Here is a 21,278-nt window from a genome sequence, read left to right on the forward strand (position 1 = left end):
GCCTGGCATCTGAACTGCAGATAGAAACTCTTCGGTTTCAGTTCAAACATCTTAGAAAGCAGTTGTGTTGTTTTTATTTCCAGTAATGGCATGCCAGTCGTTCCCTGGAGACCCACACAACTCCCATCACAGAGCTCCCTGACTCTGTTATTCCTGAGGGACAGGATCTGTCTTGAGTGGATATTTGCATTCCTTTATATTTATTCCAATGGGTGAAATTCCCAGGCCAGACCAAGGGGGGCTTTTGAATAATGCTGACTAAAGTACCTGTTAACTGCTGAGAAATACTGCATATTGTATGTGAGAGAAAGTGAAAGACAAGGAGTGTGTGAAAGAGAGGGGGAGGACTGTGTGTGTGAGGCAGACAGAGTATAGCAGGTATGTCTATGTATCTATGATACTTGATACTTATCATAGATCTGCATCTATCATATTTTCTGATAGTAGCTACTGTATGTATCAGAAAGGACTTAGAGAAGGAAACAGCAGGTTTTTTAGTTCTGGGAAACGGAAAAACTGGAAAAACAGAAAGGTGATAGATTCAAGATAGCAGCCTTCTTGAGTTCAATGAAATTTCTCATTACCATGTACCATTGAAAAGTAACATGATCTGTTGCACAAGGACCAGTCAGAACAGATCAGACTACTGTGACTGGACTGTTTGAGTGTATCCCACACAGGCTATGAAACATTCTGGCAAAAGTGAGCGATACTTCCTTTTTCTAACAGGCTGAGAAATTTCCAGTTGTTCTTGTATTTCTGGTTGCATGTGTATCAAAGTAGAAAAAAAATAAATCTTCTTAACAAGGCTCAGCTTTCCTCACTGCCTAAGAGCAGATGAGAGGCGTGACAGCCATGGGATTGGAAATGAAGTGAAGATCTCCAATTTGACACTTGGGTGCTATTGACAGGCTTGGCAGGGGAGCCGCAGCACAGGCAGCAGATGCACTTTGATGAGGAGATGTGGGGAGATTAGCTGGCATTAGCAGTCTTTAAAGACGCAGAGAGAGACGGCCTGGCAAGCAGCTCCCTCTTCTGTCACAGGGACACGTGACCAGGAGTGTCAGTGAGATACAGTGAATGCTGTATGCATAGTGCTGTCAGGACATGGAACTCAAGTGAGCTGTCCCTGATGTTTCATCATTGATGCCTCTCTTCTTGATCTCCAGACTTCCAGTCCTGTCTCTGGAGAAATGAAGACTTTGACCTTGTCCACAACCTGTCTTTTCATATGCAGTAGGGATGAATTAACCCTCCACACCAGTGTACCTCAGTTTCTGGTATGCTTTAACAAGCTCTCTTGCTGTGTTTTGCAGCTCTAGCACCATGTGCTGTCTAATCTGCTGCATTAATTTCTGAACTGTGACTTCCAGCTCCTCTGTAGTTTGACAGGGCTCAGAGTGTGTTGAGAGCCTCTTCCAGTGGAAATGACTCCCCTGGGCTCTCAAGGGTGTGCCAATCCCTCTCGTCCAAGGGACAGAGCAGGTCTGATACTGTGTGGGCTCTAGTGGTAGGAAACTGGGATCCAACCACACGCATTGCAGACTCATTATGTTAAAGTGTGACTTCTTCTTTCTTACACTCCTCTTTCTCCTCCTCTCTACCCCTCCTTCTCTAAGCTGGGAACTCTTCTCTCCGTCATTGGTTCCTCCTCATGTTCTCCATGTCTCTTGGACCGTCCTCAAGAGGACGAGGAGCCCAGCCTCCTTTCTCCTCTCCCCTCTGACTCGCTTCTTCTCCTCCTTCGGCTCCTTCATCTTCTTCTTCTTCGGCTGAACGCGCCTCAGCTCTCCCCTGTACTGAGATGCTGTCTGTTGTTGTCCCCTCTACAGATGCCGAATTACCAGCGCGCCACTTTCGAAGACGACGAGGCGACCGACGTTCCTGTGGATGGAGCGGTTTCGCCGGACTGCGTTGAGGTCAGTGGGCAAGGAATGGCAGCCATTTCTCCACTAGCTGTAATAGTGTAACAGTGACAGCTCCCCCAGCCATATCCATAAGTAAAAACACTATCCCTAGAATGAAGAAGGTATGAAAATTCTACAGCTTCTGAGGAAATTAGGACATTCTTACAGAGCTTCTTAGTGGACGGATCAGACTTCAGAACAAAACTGTCATGAGAGTTATGGGATAGAATTGCCTTTTTACATTTTTGTAGGACTGCAAGTGTATTCATGCAGTACTATCAACTAAAAGACAAATTTGATGTATATATAGGAGGCCCCTTTAAAAACTGCAGCGCCATTAAAAACTGGTGACGTTGAAATGAAAATGCATTTTTATAAACCAGATGACATCTTCTTTTCAATCCCACAGTATTGGTTTCAGTTTGTATTTCCACTCTGTGTGGAGTACAGTTTCAGAGAAGTAGAAAACAGTAAATGAACACAGAACAAAACTGAATTCCTGTAGAAAATGGCAATGTAAATTCAAGGACAATTGTAATTTTTCAAGGACAATAATTTTACAGCTTACATCCAAAATGCCAAAAGTTACAAAAATATTATATATTATATATAGTAGTAGCATATTTTAGCAGTTCTATATGATCCTTTGTTTTGTACATAGCATAAGATCCTATGTGGTATTTTATTTGTAAAGTTGAAAATATCAGCTACAGATTGTCTTTATCAGCAAAACGTGCTTCAGTAACATTACCATAAAAACTAGCAGAATAACATTTATTCAGACTAGTTGTACAATTTTAATATTTGTAAAGTAACATAAATTCCATATTTCCATGCAATATTTATTCAGCACAAAATGTTAAGAATAAAAAAAATCAGTGACAATACAGATTGGAAAAAGGCAATAGATTTTCCGAAATGGTTCTTTGGTTTTATTATGATGCTCTTCACATATCTAACAAACCTTTACAGAACCAGTTTTTTTTTCCTGAAATGGTTTGATTTTATTTTTGCACTTACGCATCACACATCTAAATCAAGTCTCTTACAGTTTTTTTCTGCATCTTGCAGACCATGTCCTTCCTCAGCTTATTTAGTTTTGAGATTCTGTGAAAATCTACGGAAGCTTATTAGAGCCACGGAGAAAAACAATTATTGCATTTATACGCGTTTAACAAAAAAATTATTGCAATTATACAACATATTTTACCTTTACCTGTTCCTTTGCAAAAATATATCAGAAGATTATTTAATCATTTTTTCAGAGTTAGGATAAGAGTTACTAGAATACATTACATCATTGATTGCTTGCTGTATTGTGCTTATTCAAACTGCAGAGGATATAATTTCAAATTTTTAACATGCACAAATAATTCTAAAATATATTCTTCTGTTTTACTGTGTTGATTTCTTGATCTTTTCCTGTTGCATTATAGCACAAGCAGTAGACCAAGCGAAGGTTCCTACTTTATAACTTTATATATATTTTAAGTTTTTTAGATACTTTATTTTTAATGCAGATTTGAGTGCAATCAAATTCGACATATCAACTGCGAGACGATTTTGCCGACAAATACTACTTACTCGTTGACTCAGCTTGCAGATCACTTTGGAACATTTCTGAGGTGAAATACCTGCTGCACAACCTGTACTTACTTGCTCGTACGTTGCACTGAATCTTGTTGAAATACATGTTGATCAGATCAACATCAGTGCCCATGTTAATTATCCATTTCTTGGCTAGTTGACCATCCCTTGGAAAAGGAACCAGTCTGACTTCCTGCTGATCCGATCCTCCATTTTGTGTGCGACCTCTATGTTCTGCACAGCCAAATGCTCGACAATGAGGCATCATTTAAAATATAAATGTGAGGTGATAAAGGCAAAACATCATCAAAGTTGTTTGGAGACTGGGTTTCAGTTTTTTTGTGTTTATAGGGGCTAGTGAGCTAGAAGGGCCACACAATATCACAATTCACAGAAAATCTTGCAATACATCCAAGGCTGTTCTTGACTCATGAATGGTCTTCACCCATTGGTGGCCACAAACGTGAGCAAGAACACAAAAGTACCTCTTATGAACACAGACTCATTATATCTTGCTGGTACATTTTTAAATAAAAGCCATAGACAGCCCATTTCCAAACTGATAGTGGTAACTGTAGGTGTAGTGGGTATTGTGTGCAGTACAATATCCTGTTTACAAGCACTTCATCTGTAGCTTCAGCCAGAATACACGCTGTGATATCTTGGTAGAACTTGTGGTTCACATTTAGCGCATCCACTGATGATGGGCTGCAGGTTCTCCAAGATAACCTGTATAGGATAAGTGGTTTAGATCCTTTGTACTCACAGTCATCTGTGCACTGAATAGCTCCAAAGCTTTTTTTGAGATTTTATATCTTGGACTTTTACTGTTTTTTACAGTTCTTGTGTTAAGAATAGTGCACAATTGATCAACTGTGTCAATGTACTGTGTTATATATCTGTGTAGTGTTTTTATGATATGTTATGACTATGAGCTAATCCCCAATTAATTAATTGGTGATATTAATCCCCAAGGAGTAAATTAATTTCCCCCTTGGGGATTAATAAAGTGTATTGTATCATATCATAGGAGAGAATTTGCTCCTATGCTATGGCCCATGAAAGCTAAAACCAAATAATGGGTAGCCATCTTGTTTGTAAGACAAGAATCACATGTACAAATCCTTTTTCCTTTACTGCAATTTTATGTTTAAGATTCAGACTGTAAGACCATAATTTAACATGTATGATGATATTCTCTCCCCATGTAAGAACCAGACAGGAATTTGTTGATTCATGAGAGATAAGAGAAATCTCCATTAATATTTAACATTACTGCCTTGCAGTGCTGGGACTCTGGGTTTAATTCCTGGGGTTTCATGGAGTTTACAGTATGTTTCCCTGTGTTTGTATGGGTTTTGTCCGGGTGCACCAGCTTTCTCCTACAGTCCAAAGATGTATTGGTGAGTTCACTGGCTTCTGGAAAAACTGGCACTGGTGCGAGAGTGTGTATTTGTTTGTATATGTGTGCCCTGTGATGGACTGGTGTCCAGTCCAGGATGTATTCTACCTCGAGCCTGTTAAGATAGATGTCAAGATAGGCTCTGGATCCCCTGCGACCCTATATTGGATAAAGTGGTTAGAAAATGGATGGGTATTTAATATTAATTTAGTAGCAATACATAGACACAAAAATGATTTGATCCCAATGAAAATCTAGAGTCTACACTTATTTCGCTGTTCGCTATAGCTTTACAAAGCTTGAGCCTTTTTATCTTAAAATTCTAGGTTAAAAAATTCTGTCATCTAGTTTTGCAGGGGTTAAGAAAATACTTTATGAATCATTAGAAACAGGTGGAGCTTTTGTTTTTTATTACTTTGGTATTTGTTGTTGCTTAACCATAAAACCACCAACTACATAGTGATTACTTCTAAAATAACATAAATTACTTGCATAATCCAAGGCAGATGCATGAAAATACAAAAAATAACAGATCTTTTAATCCTTTATGTCCAGTAGTTAAACAACCAATACAACAATCCTATATGTACAATAAGGTGATTACTGTAATTGAAATAATTTCTTATTGTACTGTATGTAAATATGAACAATGCAAATCCCCAAACTCAGTTATTATAGACAGATAGATGATACTTTATTAATCCCGTAGGGAAATTGATGTGTTACAGCAGTCCAGCCCAAGACAAGCAAAAACAGACATCAGAATAGTTATAAAACAAAAGACAACAAAATAAATAAAAGTAAATAAATAAAAAAATAAATAAATACATAGGTGTGTGCAAAATGTGATGATCATAGTCATTGTAAAAACAATAAAATATGTGCAAAATGTGCATAGGTTTATACAGACTGATTGTCCAAAAAGTACAATGGAGCAAACATGCTGTCCATAGACAATCAAATGAAGGGCTAACAGTCCTAGCCTAGGGCAGGTGTTGTTCATGATGGCTGTGAGCTTGGTCAGCATTCTCCTCTCAGCCACCACCTCCATGGGGTCAAGGCTCATCCCCAACACAGTGCCAGCCTTCTTGATAAGTTTATTGAGCCTATTTGCATCTCTTGTCATGATGCTGCTGCCCCAGCACACAACAGCGTAGAAGATGGCCGCCGCCACCACTGATTCATAAAAAATGTGTAGCAGTGTTCCACACACACCAAAGGACCTGAGTCTCCTAAGAAAATAGAGTTGGCTCTGACCTTTCTTGTACAGGGTGTCAGTGTTACCAGACCACTCCAGCTTATCATCCAGGTGTACCCCTAAGTACTTGTAGGAATGTACGCCCTCTATGTCCTCACCCTGGATGGAAACAGGGTTCAGTGGAGACTTATTCCTTCGAAAGTCGAAGATCATTTCTTTGGTCTTGCTGGTGTTAAGATGGAGATGGTTAAGATGACACCACTCCACAAAATTGGTAATCAAGCTCCTATATTCCTCCTCCCTCCCCTCTCTAATACACCCCACAATTGCAGAGTCATCCGAAAACTTCTGCAGATGACATGTCTCAGAGTTGTACCTGAAGTCAGAGGTGTAAAAGGTGAACAGGAATGGAGCAAGGACAGTCCCCTGTGGAGCCCCAGTACTGCTAACAATCTGTTCGGACACACAGCTCTGTAGCCGTACATACTGTGGCCTGCAGGTCAGATAGTCTATAATCCAGGACAGCAGGGGAGTGTCCACCTGCGCCGCCCTTAGCTTATCTCTCAGTAAAGGTGGATGGATGGTGTTAAAGGCACTGGAGAAGTCAAAGAACATAACTCTCACAATGCTCTCCGTCTTCTCCAGGTGAGAGTTAGCTCTGTGTAGCAGATAGATGACTGCATCCTCCACTCCCAAGTGTGACCGGTAGGCGAACTGCAGGGGGTCCAGTGCTGTACTCACCAGGGTTCTGAGGTGGTCCAGTACAATCCTTTCCAGAGTTTTCATTAGGTGTGATGTCAGTGCCACTGGTCTGTAGTCATTCAAGACTTTAGGGTGCCCCTTTTTGGGTACTGGCACCAGGCAAGATGTCTTCCAGAGCATCGTAACCTTTTCTAATCTCAGGCTGAGGATGAAGATGTACTGTAGCACTGAACCCAGTTGGTCCGCACAGATCTTTAGCACCCCGGAGCTGACACCATCAGGACCCGCTGCCTTCCCTGCATGGAGTCTCCTCAACTCCCTTCTGCCCTGGTCAGCTGTGATGGATAGGCCGAGGAGGGCAGGGGAAGATGGAGTAGGAGTAGGAGGGATCACATGATGGGGTGACTGAGGACATGAAGAGGGTGTCTGGGGTGAAGGCCTGTGAGGTGAATGGACAGTGGACCCTGTATCGAATCTGTTAAAGAAAAGATTCAGCCCATTGGCCCTCTCCAGGCCTCCCTCACTCTGTTGGCTGCCGGACAACTTGTATCCGGAGATCTTCCTCATGCCATTCCACACTTCTCTCACATTGCTCTCCCTCAGCCTGTCATCCATTTTCCTCCCATAAGCCACCTTGCTCTCCCTAACTCTCACCTTTAGCTCTTTCTGTGCTTGCTTCAGCTCCTCCTTGTCACCTGCCTGGAAAGCCCTCTTTTTCCTATTTAGGATGGCCTTCAGATCACTGGTGACCCAGGGTTTATTATTGGAGAAGCAGCGCACTTTCCTGGTGGGCACTGCACTGTCAACACAGAAGTTTATGTAGTCAGTGATGCAGTGGGTAAGACCATCAATGTCATCTCCATAAGGCTCACAGAGTATCTCCCAGTCCGTTGTTTCAAAACAGTCCATCAGTGCATCATTAGCCTCAGCTGACCATGTCCTCACTGTCCTGGTGGTTACTGGTTGCTGTAGTACAAGAGGCTTGTACAGAGATAGGAGGTGAACAAGGTTGTGGTCAGATCTGCCAAGGGGGGGGAGTGATGTGGAGCTGTAGGCATTCTTGACATTAGCATACAGCAAGTCCAAAGTCTTGTTATCTCTAGTAGGGCATTTAACAAACTGACTAAAAGTTATACTGCATATTATTTAAGGTTTTATTATTTAGTCAGTTTTAGGAGAAGCAAAAAGTGCTAGGTGACAAAGAAAAAGCATTCTACATTTTTTATGAAAGGCACAAATGTTACACAGTAGTCTCTTTAGTAATGAGTTACTGACAAAGCAAAATACTTTTGACAAATAACCCATAATCAATATTTACTTTAACCTGTCCTTTTGCTTTACTTTCAATACACAGATAATGTGCAAATTATCATAAGATGATGGAAAAAATTGAAAATGTGACTGTTTTTAGTAATAATTTAATTATTATTCCTGAAGGAACAACTTCATAAGTTTGAGTTGCGCATCTTGGGTGTACAGTATAATCCTGATCTCTGAGGCTATACTTGTTTTGTATGAAATCTTTGCACATCTGATGAGAACGTGTAGGTATTATGTCTTGAACTGCGTAAATGCTCATTTTAAATCAACTAGTCATGAACAAAATCGAAAAACTCTCTAGATAAATAGATCTGTTCAATTAGTTGTAAATTCCAGGATATATAAAGCTTCTTGCAAACTGATTGTGGATATTAGACTGTAAAAAGTTGCTACAATGATGCTGTTGTGTAATTATAGTCAATGCCTTGCAATGCAGAGATACAGAGATCTGTCAGATTCCAAATGAAATAAAGATGAGCAATTCCTATTATAGAAATTAATTCATTTCTTTATTTTTCCTTATTTCTAGTTACAGATTTTATATATTATGCATCGGTTGTTAATAATCCTAATTTGCTTTGCTAGCTCTCCTTGCTTAGGATGGTTTAATCTACCCCATGAACTAACAGGTTACAACCCCCCCCAAAGAGAAGGTGTTAGATACCATCTTTACTCTGTAAGCTTTAATGGAAGTGGTGACAGCAACTGGCAGCTCTATAATTCACATCCATGTGGATCTGTCAGTCCATTACAGTACACATCCTTTATACTGTGCAACCAATTGTTAAAATGTCAAAGTTAATTATCATATTAATCAGAAACTGCTACACATGCTAGTTGTACACAAATCTAGTACTGGAGTTGATCACCTATCATGGGATACTTGGTATCCAGCAGGAACTGGCGAGCATTGAAGGATTGATAAAATTAGAGCAGCCCTTGCAATCCTGGTTTTGTGGAGTCACAGCCCCGGCGATTTTATAGGGAACTCCATCTTCTCAGTAACTAATGTCCAGAAATATGCTTATTTCTAGTAAGGCTTGTAACTGTAAGTGAAAAGGCTTGTAGTAAGTGAAAATGGAAAAAACAAACAATTCTAGACTGATCCAGAGACACACTTCCCCAGAGAGCATTTTTAGAGTCTAATATGTAAATACTGCATTATTTTGACATTAGGAGATATACATCAACAGCTTTCTGAATTCAAAATATGTTATACAAATATTTTTTAAAAAGAGTTCAGACATTTGGTCATTATGATTGAGAAGTCTGTATGACTAGAACAAACAAGGAGTTCATTCTAGCACAAAGATGTCCTTCTTGATGTTACCAGACGTCTGACCTAACTCACCTTCTCTCTTCTGTGGCTTTTTCACACTATTACTGATCTGTCTGCTCTCTCTCTATCTAAGTGTGTATCTGTCCAATGGATAGAACACAATTGTATTCAATATTCACAACACAGTAATAATGGTGGTATGAATGCATTCTTTGCGCACCATATACATTATATCTTCAGTGAGCTGTATGTGATAGGTTTGTGGAGGTGAAAATCAGTGCCGATGATTGGCTAGCAGAGAGTGGAGCGGTTGCCATGGAAAATCTGTCTACTGAACGCAATGAATAAGAAAACAATATACTTATCGCTGGCTTATGGCGACATTGAAATCTATTTAAATATTCCCAAGAACACAGAAAATGCTATTATTATTTTAGCGTTTAAAGTTAAACACGAATGTTTTTCTTGACACATATACACTATTATTTTTCCAATACATTTATATAGAGGGTACGATTTTTTGTCAAGCCTGGGAAATTAGTTTTTTCAGACTTTCAGAGCAGCTGTGATAATCGTGATGGCTGACACCTGGAACTGAACTTCCATCCATCCATTTTCCAAACACCCCATCCATCACAGGGTTGCTAGGGAGCCGGAGCCCAGCCCGGCAAGCAATGGGAGTAAGGCAGGACACACCCTGGGTCGGACGCCAGTCCATCGCAGGACAGATGCACACGCACTCACACCATGGCAAATTTTTGTGAATTAACTTGCCAGTATGTCTTAGGACGGCAGGGGGAGAACAAACTACACACAGATACTAACCTAGGTCCAGATTTGAATCCAGTGACACAGCACTGCAAGACAACAATACCAACCACTGTGTCACCATGCTGCCACTGGAACAGAACTATTGTACCTATGGCAATGTTGGATAGTACCTTTATCCGTATATCAATTTAAAAAAAAAAAATTCCCACCAGATCAAGAGGCACTGCGCTTTGCCCTTAGATACCCCTCAAGGATGAAAAAAGACCCACTTCTCATTGAAACACCAACATGACATTAATACACAATAGTGTGAATATTAATTAACATTACATACAGGACTGAACACATTACAAGGGGTTACATATTTAGTTTCATGTACAACAATGCAGAACATGCAGTGAATAGATGCTTTAAGAGAATATCTGTCATAGAATAGAATCTGTCAATAATTGATTTTCAATTAAGACAATATACAGTGCCTTGCGAAAGTATTCGGCCCCCTTGAACTTTTCAACCTTTTGCCACATTTCAGGCTTCAAACATAAAGATATAAATTTTTTATTTTATGTGAAGAATCACCAACAAGTGGGACACAATTGTGAAGTGGAACGAAATCTATTGGATTTTTGAAACTTTTTTAACTAATAAAAAAATGAAAAGTGGGGCGTGCAAAATTATTCGGCCCCTTTACTTTCAGTGCAGCAAACTCACTCCAGAAGTTCAGCGAGGATCTCTGAATGATCCAATGTTGTCCTAAATGACTGATGGTGATAAATAGAATCCACCTGTGTGTAATCAAGTCTCTGTATAAATGCACCTGCTCTGTGATAGTCTCAAGGTTCTGTTGAAAGCGCAGAGAGCATCATGAAGACCAAGGAACACACCAGGCAGGTCCGTAATACTGTTGTGGAGAAGTTTAAAGCCGGATTTGGATACAAAAAGATTTCCCAAGCTTCAAACATCCCAAGGAGCACTGTGCAAGCGATCATCTTGAAATGGAAGGAGTATCAGACCACTGCAAATCTACCAAGACCTGGCCGTCCCTCTAAACTTTCAGCTCAGACAAGGAGAAGACTGATCAGAGATGCAGCCAAGAGGCCCATGATCACTCTGGATGAACTGCAGAGAACTACAGCTGAGGTGGGAGAGTCTGTCCATAGGACAACGATCAGTCTTACACTGCACAAATCTGGCCTTTATGGAAGAGTGGCAAGAAGAAAGCCATTTCTCAAAGATATCCATAAAAAGTCTCGTCTAAAGTTTGCCACAAGCCACCTGGGAGACACCCCAAACATGTGGAAGAAAGTGCTCTGGTCAGATGAAACCAAAATCGAACTTTTTGGCCACAATGCAAAATGATATGTTTGGCGTAAAAGCAACACAGCTCATCACCCTCAACACACCATCCCCACTGTCAAACATGGTGGTGGCAGCATCATGGTTTGGGCCTGCTTTTCTTCAGCAGGGACAGGGAAGATGGATGCAGCCAAATACAGGACCATTCTGGATGAAAACCTGTTGGAGTCTGCAAAAGACCTGAAACTGGGACGGAGATTTATCTTCCAACAAGACAATGATCCCAAACATACAGCAAAATCTACAAAGGAATGGTTCACAAATAAACGTATCCAGGTGTTTGAATGGCCAAGTCAAAGTCCAGACCTGAATCCAATCGAGAATCTGTGGAAAGAGCTGAAAACTGCTGTTCACAAACGCTCTCCATCCAACCTCACTGAGCTCGAGCTGTTTTGCAAGGAAGAATGGGCAAGAATTTCAGTCTCTCGATGTGCAAAACTGATAGAGACATACCCCAAGCGACTTGCAGCTGTAATCGCAGCAAAAGGTGGCTCTACAAAGTATTAACGCAAGGGGGCCGAATAATTTTGCACGCCCCACTTTTCATTTTTTTATTAGTTAAAAAAGTTTCAAAAATCCAATAGATTTCGTTCCACTTCACAATTGTGTCCCACTTGTTGGTGATTCTTCACATAAAATAAATTTATATCTTTATGTTTGAAGCCTGAAATGTGGCAAAAGGTTGAAAAGTTCAAGGGGGCCGAATACTTTCGCAAGGCACTGTATTCATTTAATTATGCTTTAAGGTGCTTAGTTAGACTGAAAAGTGGAAAACTTTTCTGGCTCGCTAACCAGAAATGAGGATCACAATATCTCAGAAATCTTAGACATTTTTGTTTAGTGCTTTTATCCTAGGTGAAGAGGGGGTGTACAAGACTCCTTCAATTTATAAATCAGACATGCTTTTCCAGCTTTTCCACGTTTTCACATTTGGCCATATGACTTCTTATGACTTATTGGATATATTGTTATTATTTTATTATTATATTGAATCACAGAAGAATACGAACTACTAACACCTGAGTCATTAAATTTACCAGAAACCTTTGCGCTTGGAGACATCTAGCTTCGGGCGTTCTAGTTCAAACTCATTACTGAAATGCGTTTGGCTTCGCAGCTTACTCATTAAAGTGAAGGACAATGAAGGCAAGCACATTTAATACTGTACTGTAATTTTTTTGCATCCCATAAGATTGTGGGGGCATTCTTATAAATGATAAGCGAAGACAATTTTAATCGCGAATTCTTGGTGCCTTCCTCACTGTACCAAAGGAACTGCATTTTAATTATAAAATATCTATCGGTTTACAATTGAATTTCTTTCAGTAGTAATGCAGAGCGAATCGTTATTTTAACTTCATCACTTGAAAATTGAATGAATTTATAAACAAGGATTGAAAAACCAACGTAAAATCACTTTTTCAGTTGCCGCTTGCTAACTCCCAAGTGCACAGACATGCTAGAATATATCGCTTAAATCGCTTGTGCTATTTTGAAGCGAATTGGTTTTTAGTTTTGTCTTTAACTGTTTTTACGCGAAGTGTGCCTGGGTTTATCTTTGGTAACACTACAGAAAAAATAAGATAACAGTGCTGAGATTATTTCCTGAATTGTATTGTTAAGGACGTATATACCATACACTACAACGCATTGCGTTAGTAGAGAACCAGAATCTTCTACAAAGGTTCAAATAAATAGGTTTTCTCAAAAACTTGATATTAGGAGTTTATTTGCTTTATTCAAAGAAAATGTTGACAGAGAGTAATCATTGAAAGGAATACACTGAACACATCATCATGCCCGTGGAGTGTTAATTAAGGAACCTTTTTTTCCACGGTTTTTCTTTTTTGTTTGTATTTGTTGAACAGCAGGCTGTTTGTGGCTGTAGGAGGTCTGTTGTGTTCAAGTTGGGAGCGAACAGATGTTTTGATACTTCACGCAGCTAAAGAGGCAACGGGATATTCAAATCTTCTCCATGCCTGTAATACAGGCTGTATACCCTCAGCTTTCCCTATGGCTCCTCACCTCTTCCCTCTGCTCTGGTGTGCTGTTGTGTAGGTGGGTTTCCGGAAACCTGGAGTCCAGTTTCTGGGCCCCCTGGGGAGACGCACCTACCTGGAGATGTTGCTGTCTGGGCTGCTGCTGCTGTCCCTCTTGGCACTTTTCGGATGTGCTGTGACCCTGGGGGTGCGCTACAGCACAGGTACAACACACTTGCACAGACCGATAGAGATACAAAGACTGACACACGCTGAGACAAACAAATAGAGACATTTGTGTACAGATTCTCAGGTGCAGTGGCACATACACTCAAAAAAATAGTAGGCGCGGATAAGGTGCCCATAGACTCACACACATACTCGGGCACAAGGACTGTAAAGCCAGACATACCTGTAAGCTGACAGATGCATTCCAAGAGTCGTGGCCTGAAGCACTTGTACACTGACCTCGACACCTGAATTGGCCTGAATTGATTGTTGCCTGCTGTGCCCTAGACCCTGCCCGCACACTGTGCCTGACGGAGGCCTGCATCACAGTAGGCAGTAAGATCGTGGAGGCCCTGGACCGCAGTGTCGACCCCTGCCAGGACTTCTACCAGTATGCCTGTGGGGGCTGGGTGAGGAAGAACCCACTGCCTGATGGGCGGTCACGCTGGAGCACCTTCAACAGCATCTGGGACCAGAACCAGGCAGTGCTCAAGCACCTGCTGGGTAAGTGGACCTGAATGGACTGGCCACCGGTCATTCTGACCCGGGAGGTTCCATTTATAGCACAAGTGTAGTGCTGCTTCATCTTGCCATGACGGAGAGAATCTGTGCAGTTTGTCCTTTGGTGGCTGTTGGTGTAGTGACTTGCTGTGTGCAAGTGTGCAGTAGGCCACAGGAATCTGCCTCCTAACAAGCTTGGTAGCACTTTGAGTGTAAATGTGGGGCGAGTGTCGTTGTCCAGGTTTGAGTACACAAGGGGCTAAATCAGTGGACTTCAGTCTGAAGAGCCCAGAATCTGGATGTACAGAGGTGGTATAGTTAAGCAAAACTTTATACAGCATGTTAACACAGACTGTACTGTAAGTATGCAGGGACAGTATGTGCTGCATAACACCACAAGATTAATGAGGGTATTTATTTTCACTGCAACATGCATATTTTAATATAATGTAAAAACAGATATGTGTCATGTATTCTTCTTAAAACAGTTTAACCTCTTGATTGAAATGATGTGAAGTTGTGATCATACAGGGTGCCGTTTGGATGCAAAAGCACTAAATGCTTTGTCCAATGCAGATGTCTCTGTGGCATACACTAGGCAGCAGACAGCGGCTGAATAATTCTGTACAGTGATCTGATGAACAATATGTACAGCTAAAAGCAATGTGAGATATACTGGAGGAAGAATACAGCCTAGTATAATGTGATAACCTGCTGCTGTAGTCCATCCAATCCTGTGTCCTGCAGCTTTATAAGCGTCTTAAGCTGGTGGCTAAAGATCATATTATTCTTGACGAATTAAGGCAATATTTGGTGTAGTTAAGAGTCTGGGAAATAGATTGAAATGGTAACCAGGAAACCCTGTGTCTTCCTGGGAGTAAAGATCTAAGACAGGATATGCAAACGTAGATGGCAGCAGTGAAGGCTGTATTTTAATTCATAACGTAGAAGCAATATAAAAGAATAATTTTTCATAGTACAACATTCTGTTGAATTGCTCAGTATTTTTTCATTCCCTGTATAAATCCCAAAGTAAGTAAGAGATCGGTCTTTTGAAAATAATCAAGATAGGTTTATGTGTTTCCGCTGTCTACTGCTTTCTTCCTTAAGCTACTGCTTATACAGGAGCACAAATCTTTTGACTCATTGTGGAGGTTGTGAAGTTTGGCATGATGAATTCTTGAGGGGCCTAAAAAATCTGTAGCAGCTGAAAAGATGAGACATGCCAGGTGTTTGCACAGCTGGCTCCTGCCCCCTACAACCTCCTGGAACCCCAGGCAGCCAAGAGAAGAATTTCTCACCTGAGCTGGAGGGCTCACTTCCCTGCCATGAATCACACTGCACAGTGGTTTTCTATAGTAATCATCACCATAACTGCTCTACGGCCTTCTTATGGGTCAAAATATACACACAGTAGCTTGACTGCAGGATGAGCTAGTTTACATACCAGCCTGGACATGTAAATACAACATTACTAGCCAGGACATATAAACCCATCACACTATGTACAGTACCACACAAATAGAACACATTGCCTGTCAAGTGGAATATGGAGATGCAAATAAATGGTTGGTCTTCTGGCATATAGGAATAAGATGCATAACATGCCAGACAGAATGTGGGCACAGGTGATGTACCTGCCTGAGCACCTGTTAACTGCAGTACTTGGGCATTAGTTGGAGGACCACTGCAGCTCTCACTGATGACACTGCTGAATTCTTATCCAGCCACAGTCAAGTACAAAAACCTTGGTTTGGTGCTGGACCAGTTCTATAGTTCATGCAGAAGAATCTCAGTTCCCCTTGTTGATTAATTAAGATAAAGCATGTTTCATATTTTCCAATAAATGAGCTATCTCATTTATCTTAACTGGCTGGGAAGCTAAAAACATTTAACTAAGTTGAAAAACAAAAGTCATACAAATGAGTTAAACCGAAAATGTCTTCAGTTTTGTCATATAGCTTCTAGGAAATTTACTAATTGTTTTTTGTTTATTGCACACATGGGTCTTTACAAATAGTAGATCCTTTTGTAGTATTTATTTATCTGTGTTATAGACTGTGAAAATATATATTTACTACAGACTGGAAATCAAGTTGAATGAGTGGGTCCAGAGTTTCTGTCTTATACTCTTCCTTAGACATGTCTTTCATTACTCAGGCTTAAGCAGACATCCTAGCCAGTGATGTACTTTGCAGACTGCTCATTTTTTTTCTCCTGTTTACTCAACTGCTCCAAAGACACAGATGTCTAAAAGATATTTAGAATGTGAAAATGCAACAATTTTTGTTACCATCCATTTGTCTGCCACAGAAATCTGTGCACCTCAACTGTCTTTGTGTCATACCTGTTTTATGCCCTTTTTACATATCTTTTCAGTGCTGTGCTTTACAGACAGCACATGATCAAGATCTATAAGAGTGCTAAACATGACTTAGCTCAGGACAGTGGCCACAGTACTGCACTATGAAGGGACACTTTGTACTTTGTGTGAGAGGAATGGAAATGGGTTACAGCAAAAAGCCAAAGGCATGCAGACAATGGCGTCTACATGCTGATTAAATCCAACAAATTGTTTTTCCATTTAACTTTAATGATATAAAGCTTTCCATTGAAGTTAGGCATCAAGTATTCAGCAGACTGCGTTATATGTATTTCGCACAGAGCTCCATGGCACTTGGACTGCTCACTGGGGAAATTAAGAGTGTAAATCATGATAAAATCTTGGTGGTTATTATTTTGATTGAAATTTGAGTTTTTAAATTAGTCGTTTACACTGGATTTAATTAACTTTATTAAATGACATACTGTAGTATAAGGGCTGATTGTCACTGTGGAGGAAATAGAGGTGATCTTGCCAAGTATTTGCTCTAACTTGAAGACAGGAAATCATTTTATTGACGGCTGGGGAGAGGTGTAAAAGGGCACAGAGGCAGGGCCACCATTTCAAATAAACCATCACCCAAACCTCCCTACCACCACCACCACCACCCCCCCTGTATTTTCAAGAGGTCTTCCAAGAAGCATATTAAAACATAGAATCTGCCAAGGTGATGAATAACTTAACCAGTAAAGGTCTGGATCACATTGTGCTCAGTTACAGTACGTCACTAGTGCTACCCTATTTCATGCCAGTAGCCAGCTGTGACTGGGATTCCACAACTAGCAGAGTGCCTCTGGAGCTGGGGTATTCGACCACAACTTTCTTGGCTGTCTAGCAAACAACAGCTCCTCTGACTTCCAGTGACATGAGTGAAAGATACCCGTCATCCAGTCAGTGGTAGCTCTGCTGTTGGGAGCTATGGAGCTCACAATATGTGAGATAAATGGCTCTGCAGGCAGGCATGTCAGAGGAACAAGTTACTTCCCAGATGTTCTATGACCTGACACTCCCTGCATACATTTGTCACTGTGGTCTCTTCCCCCTGATCTCCCAAGAGCATTCAGATCCCTCACATCAGAAGATAGATCACCTGCTGCAGCAGATTTAGCAGATGTTTGAGCTGCATGGGTCAGTGAGCTGAAAGTGTGTCCAAGACGTGTTTGCCCTGTGGCTGACAACACGCACTACGGTGGACACACTTAATTCAATTCAACTTTATTGTCATTAAACTTACACAGGTGCATAGTATAATAAAAAGTGTTTCTCATTAGTCACTCAGGTGCATTATATAAATAGGACAGAAGATAAGACAATAGACAGTAACACAATAGCAATAACAGTAACATGTAATAACATAACATAAATAACATGTAATCAAGTAATCAAAACTGCAAAATTCTGCAAACAGAGAAAATATAACAGGACAAAAACAGTGCAAGGTAATTCTTGGAACAGTGCAAAAATAGTATGGTTAAAAATAGTATGGTTAATTAATAAATATTAAATATTATTACGGCCGGTACAGTTTTACTGGGCTATCGAGGGGACAGTACAATTTTGGCTTACATGTGTGTGTAGTGGTGTGGGAGTACAGTCATTGTGGGTACAGGAAGACGTTAGGAGAGATCATAATATGGTGGGAGGGAGTGGGGGCGTCACCAACTTGACAGCTCTGGGGAAGAAGCTATTTTGGAGTCTAGTTGTGTGTGACTGGAGTGACTGGAACCTTCTGCCAGATGGTAGGGGATCAAACAAGTTATGACTGGGGTGAGTGGGGTCAGACAATTTTGGTGGCTTTTTTCAGACTCCTGGTGTTGTAGATTTCCTGGATGGAGGGTAAGGCACTGTCGGTGATGTGTTGGGCAGTTTTGACCACCCGCTGCAGTGCCTTACGGTCGGATGCGGTGCAGTTGCCGTACCAGACTGTGATGCAGCTGGTCAGTATGCTCTCCACCGTACATCTGTAGAAGTTGGTGAGGATCTGTGGATGTAGGTGTATTTTCTTCAGCCTTCTCAGGAAGTACAGCCGCTGTTGTGCCTTCTTGATGAGACTGGAGGTGTTCAGTGTCCATGTAAGGTCCTTAGAGATGTGAACACCTAGGAATTTGAAGTTATTCACCATCTCCACCGCAGACCCTTCTATGTAGATGGGGGAGTGAACTTTTCCTTGTCCTCTGAAGTCAAAAATCAGCTCTTTGGTTTTGCTGATGTTGAGACATAGGTTGTTGGTTCGGCACCAGTCTGCAAGTTGTTTTATCTCCTCCCTGTAGGCAGTCTCATCATTGTCAGTGATCAGGCCCACGGCTGTGGTATCGTCAGCATACTTGATGATGGTGTTTGTGCTGAACTTGGCAGTACAGTCGTGGGTGAACAGGGAGTAAAGCAGTGGGCTGAGCACACAGCCTTGAGGAGCACCGGTGTTAAGGGTGAGTGTGTTGGAGGTGAGGTTGCCAATCCTGACAGTCTGGGGTCTGCTGGTGAGGAAGTCTAGGATCCAGCTGCAGAGGGTTGTATCTAAACCTAGAGCCCTGAGTTTGGTAGAAAGTTTTATGGGTATGATGGTGTTAAATGCTGAGCTAAAGTCAATGAACAGCATTCTTGTATAGGTGTTCCTTTTATCCAGGTGGGTTAGTGTGGTGTGTAAAGCTATAGAGATTGCATCCTCTGTGGAGCGGTTTGTGCGATAGGCAAACTGGAGAGGATCCAGTGTTTTTGGAATGCTGGCTTTAATGTGTGGAATAAGTAGTTTTTCAAAGCACTTCATTATGATGGGGGTGAGTGCAATAGGGCGGTAGTCGTTCAGGCATGTGAGGGCTGATTTTTTCGGTACTGGCACGATGGTGGTCGTCTTGAAGCAGCTAGGTACAGTGGCCTGGGCCAAGGACAGGTTGAAGATGTCGGTACAGACATCAGCTATCTGCCAGGCACATGTTCTGAGTACCAGGCCAGGGATACCATCAGGTCCAGCAGCTTTATGTGTGTTCACTCTACTTGGTGATTTCCACACATCTAGCTTGGATAGTGTTAGTAATGCCAAGTAAAGCTGTGGTTGTGCGGTAATCCCATGGGGGAAGTAATTAAATATCTGAGGATGAGATTTATGGGGAAGAAAAGGAAATGTATTTGTTTTTAACTGATGTTGACAACATACTTTGTGTATTCACAGCTGGATTTATGTACACTGCATGTGCATGTGCCTCTATGGATGACTGTTTTTGTTGCTGTTGACAATTTGTGCTCTAACCTTCGTTCTGCAGTCTCCCTCTTGTGCTGTGAGCACAGCAACCTGCAGCACTAGGACTATAAATACAGATTGCCCTGGGAGGTCCCTGTGCCTCATGCTCCATTAAATATTAAATTAAATGATTCCCAAATGACTGCATTAACCATCTCCGAGGCTGGAACAGGCTCTTGTCCTGGTGCCAAACAGCATCTTTATCCTCACCTCTTTATTTACCGAACTGGACAAGCAAGCACAAGAAAAACCTTGTTCTGGCAATTATTTTAAAAAGCTTCCAGAACAAATGAGCGGAGTTCTATATCTGTACATGCAGTAAGTGGTCCAAGACTGTCAAAGTGAGTTAAATTATTTTCCATTTACTGATTAGCATGTGTTTAAGGATTCCGCATAGAACAGCTAAACTTAAAGGACACTCTAGAGAACAACTAAGGGGAATACCACAAGGGTTCTTATAACCCTGTTAGCAAATGTATTTTTCCCTCTAAAATAACAGACATTTAGAATTCTTTAAGATTATTCTTAAGACTTACTTTAAATCATTTAGGGACATTTTTCACAATCACATTAATATTAAAGCAGTTTTATTTAATATCATACACCCGTCTTTTACAACCACCCATCTATCCCGGCAAGCAACAGGTGCAAGGCAGGATACACCCTGGATGGGATTCCAGTCCAACACAGGGCACATGCACACACACAGACACATACAATCAGGCTAATTTACCTAGAAACCAATTAAACTACCAGTATGTTTTTGGACTGCGTGAGCAAAGTGGAGCATCCAGAGGAAACAAATGAGAACGCTGGGAGAACATACAAACTCTGCACAAATAGCCCCCCAGGTCCAGAATTTAACCAGGGGCCCCAAGGCTGCAGGGCAACAATGCTTACCACTGCAGTATTGTGCTGGTCTTTAGTAATATGTAATAGTAGGTTTTGTGCAACTATTCTGCTTTTGCCTGTGGAGGTTCTAATGGAATTCTTCAGCAACCACAATGCCCCCTGCTGGTTATGCTGTCTACTTCAATAGTGTTACCAGGCTAAGGTACCACAGGAGGGCACAGTTTCATGTCTGTTCATCACTGTTGAGACTAAGTCCTGGTGCCAACAAACATCTGGAACTAGAAAGCAAAACATTATTTGTGGGGAAAACCAAGTGGAGAAATGCCGTCTTTCTAGAACTGAAACTCACAGCAGTTGCAAGTAAATAATGGAGGTGAACAATTCCATCTGGGACAGGGGATTTGGTGTCCCCTGGGATACTTTCAAAGCAGGCAAGGCTCTGTGTATGTGATTGTGCAGAGATGAGTCTGCCAAGTGAGATGGAGAGCTTCATCATTGGGTCGCAAGAAAAGTAGCTTAAGTCCGTTAATTCAGCATGACCCAAAAATCCTTCCAAAGCAAAGTGGCTCTCACAGCAC

General features: G+C 41.3%; 1 protein-coding gene across 1 annotated transcript in view; it reads left to right on the plus strand.

Moving 5' to 3' along the window:
* Positions 1-21,278, plus strand: part of ece2b (endothelin converting enzyme 2b) — a 63,865-nt gene that overhangs the window by 11,957 nt on the left and 30,630 nt on the right. Inside the window, exons 2-4 of the mRNA XM_088914352.1 lie at positions 1,833-1,919; positions 13,581-13,725; positions 14,018-14,233. Coding sequence (XP_088770478.1) covers positions 1,833-1,919; positions 13,581-13,725; positions 14,018-14,233 — 448 coding nt within the window. The remainder of the gene's footprint in view (positions 1-1,832; positions 1,920-13,580; positions 13,726-14,017; positions 14,234-21,278) is intronic.

The sequence above is a fragment of the Atractosteus spatula genome, chromosome 4 (assembly GCF_055471065.1).
Source record: "Atractosteus spatula isolate fAtrSpa1 chromosome 4, fAtrSpa1.hap1, whole genome shotgun sequence".
Taxonomy (NCBI): Eukaryota; Metazoa; Chordata; class Actinopteri; order Semionotiformes; family Lepisosteidae; genus Atractosteus; species Atractosteus spatula.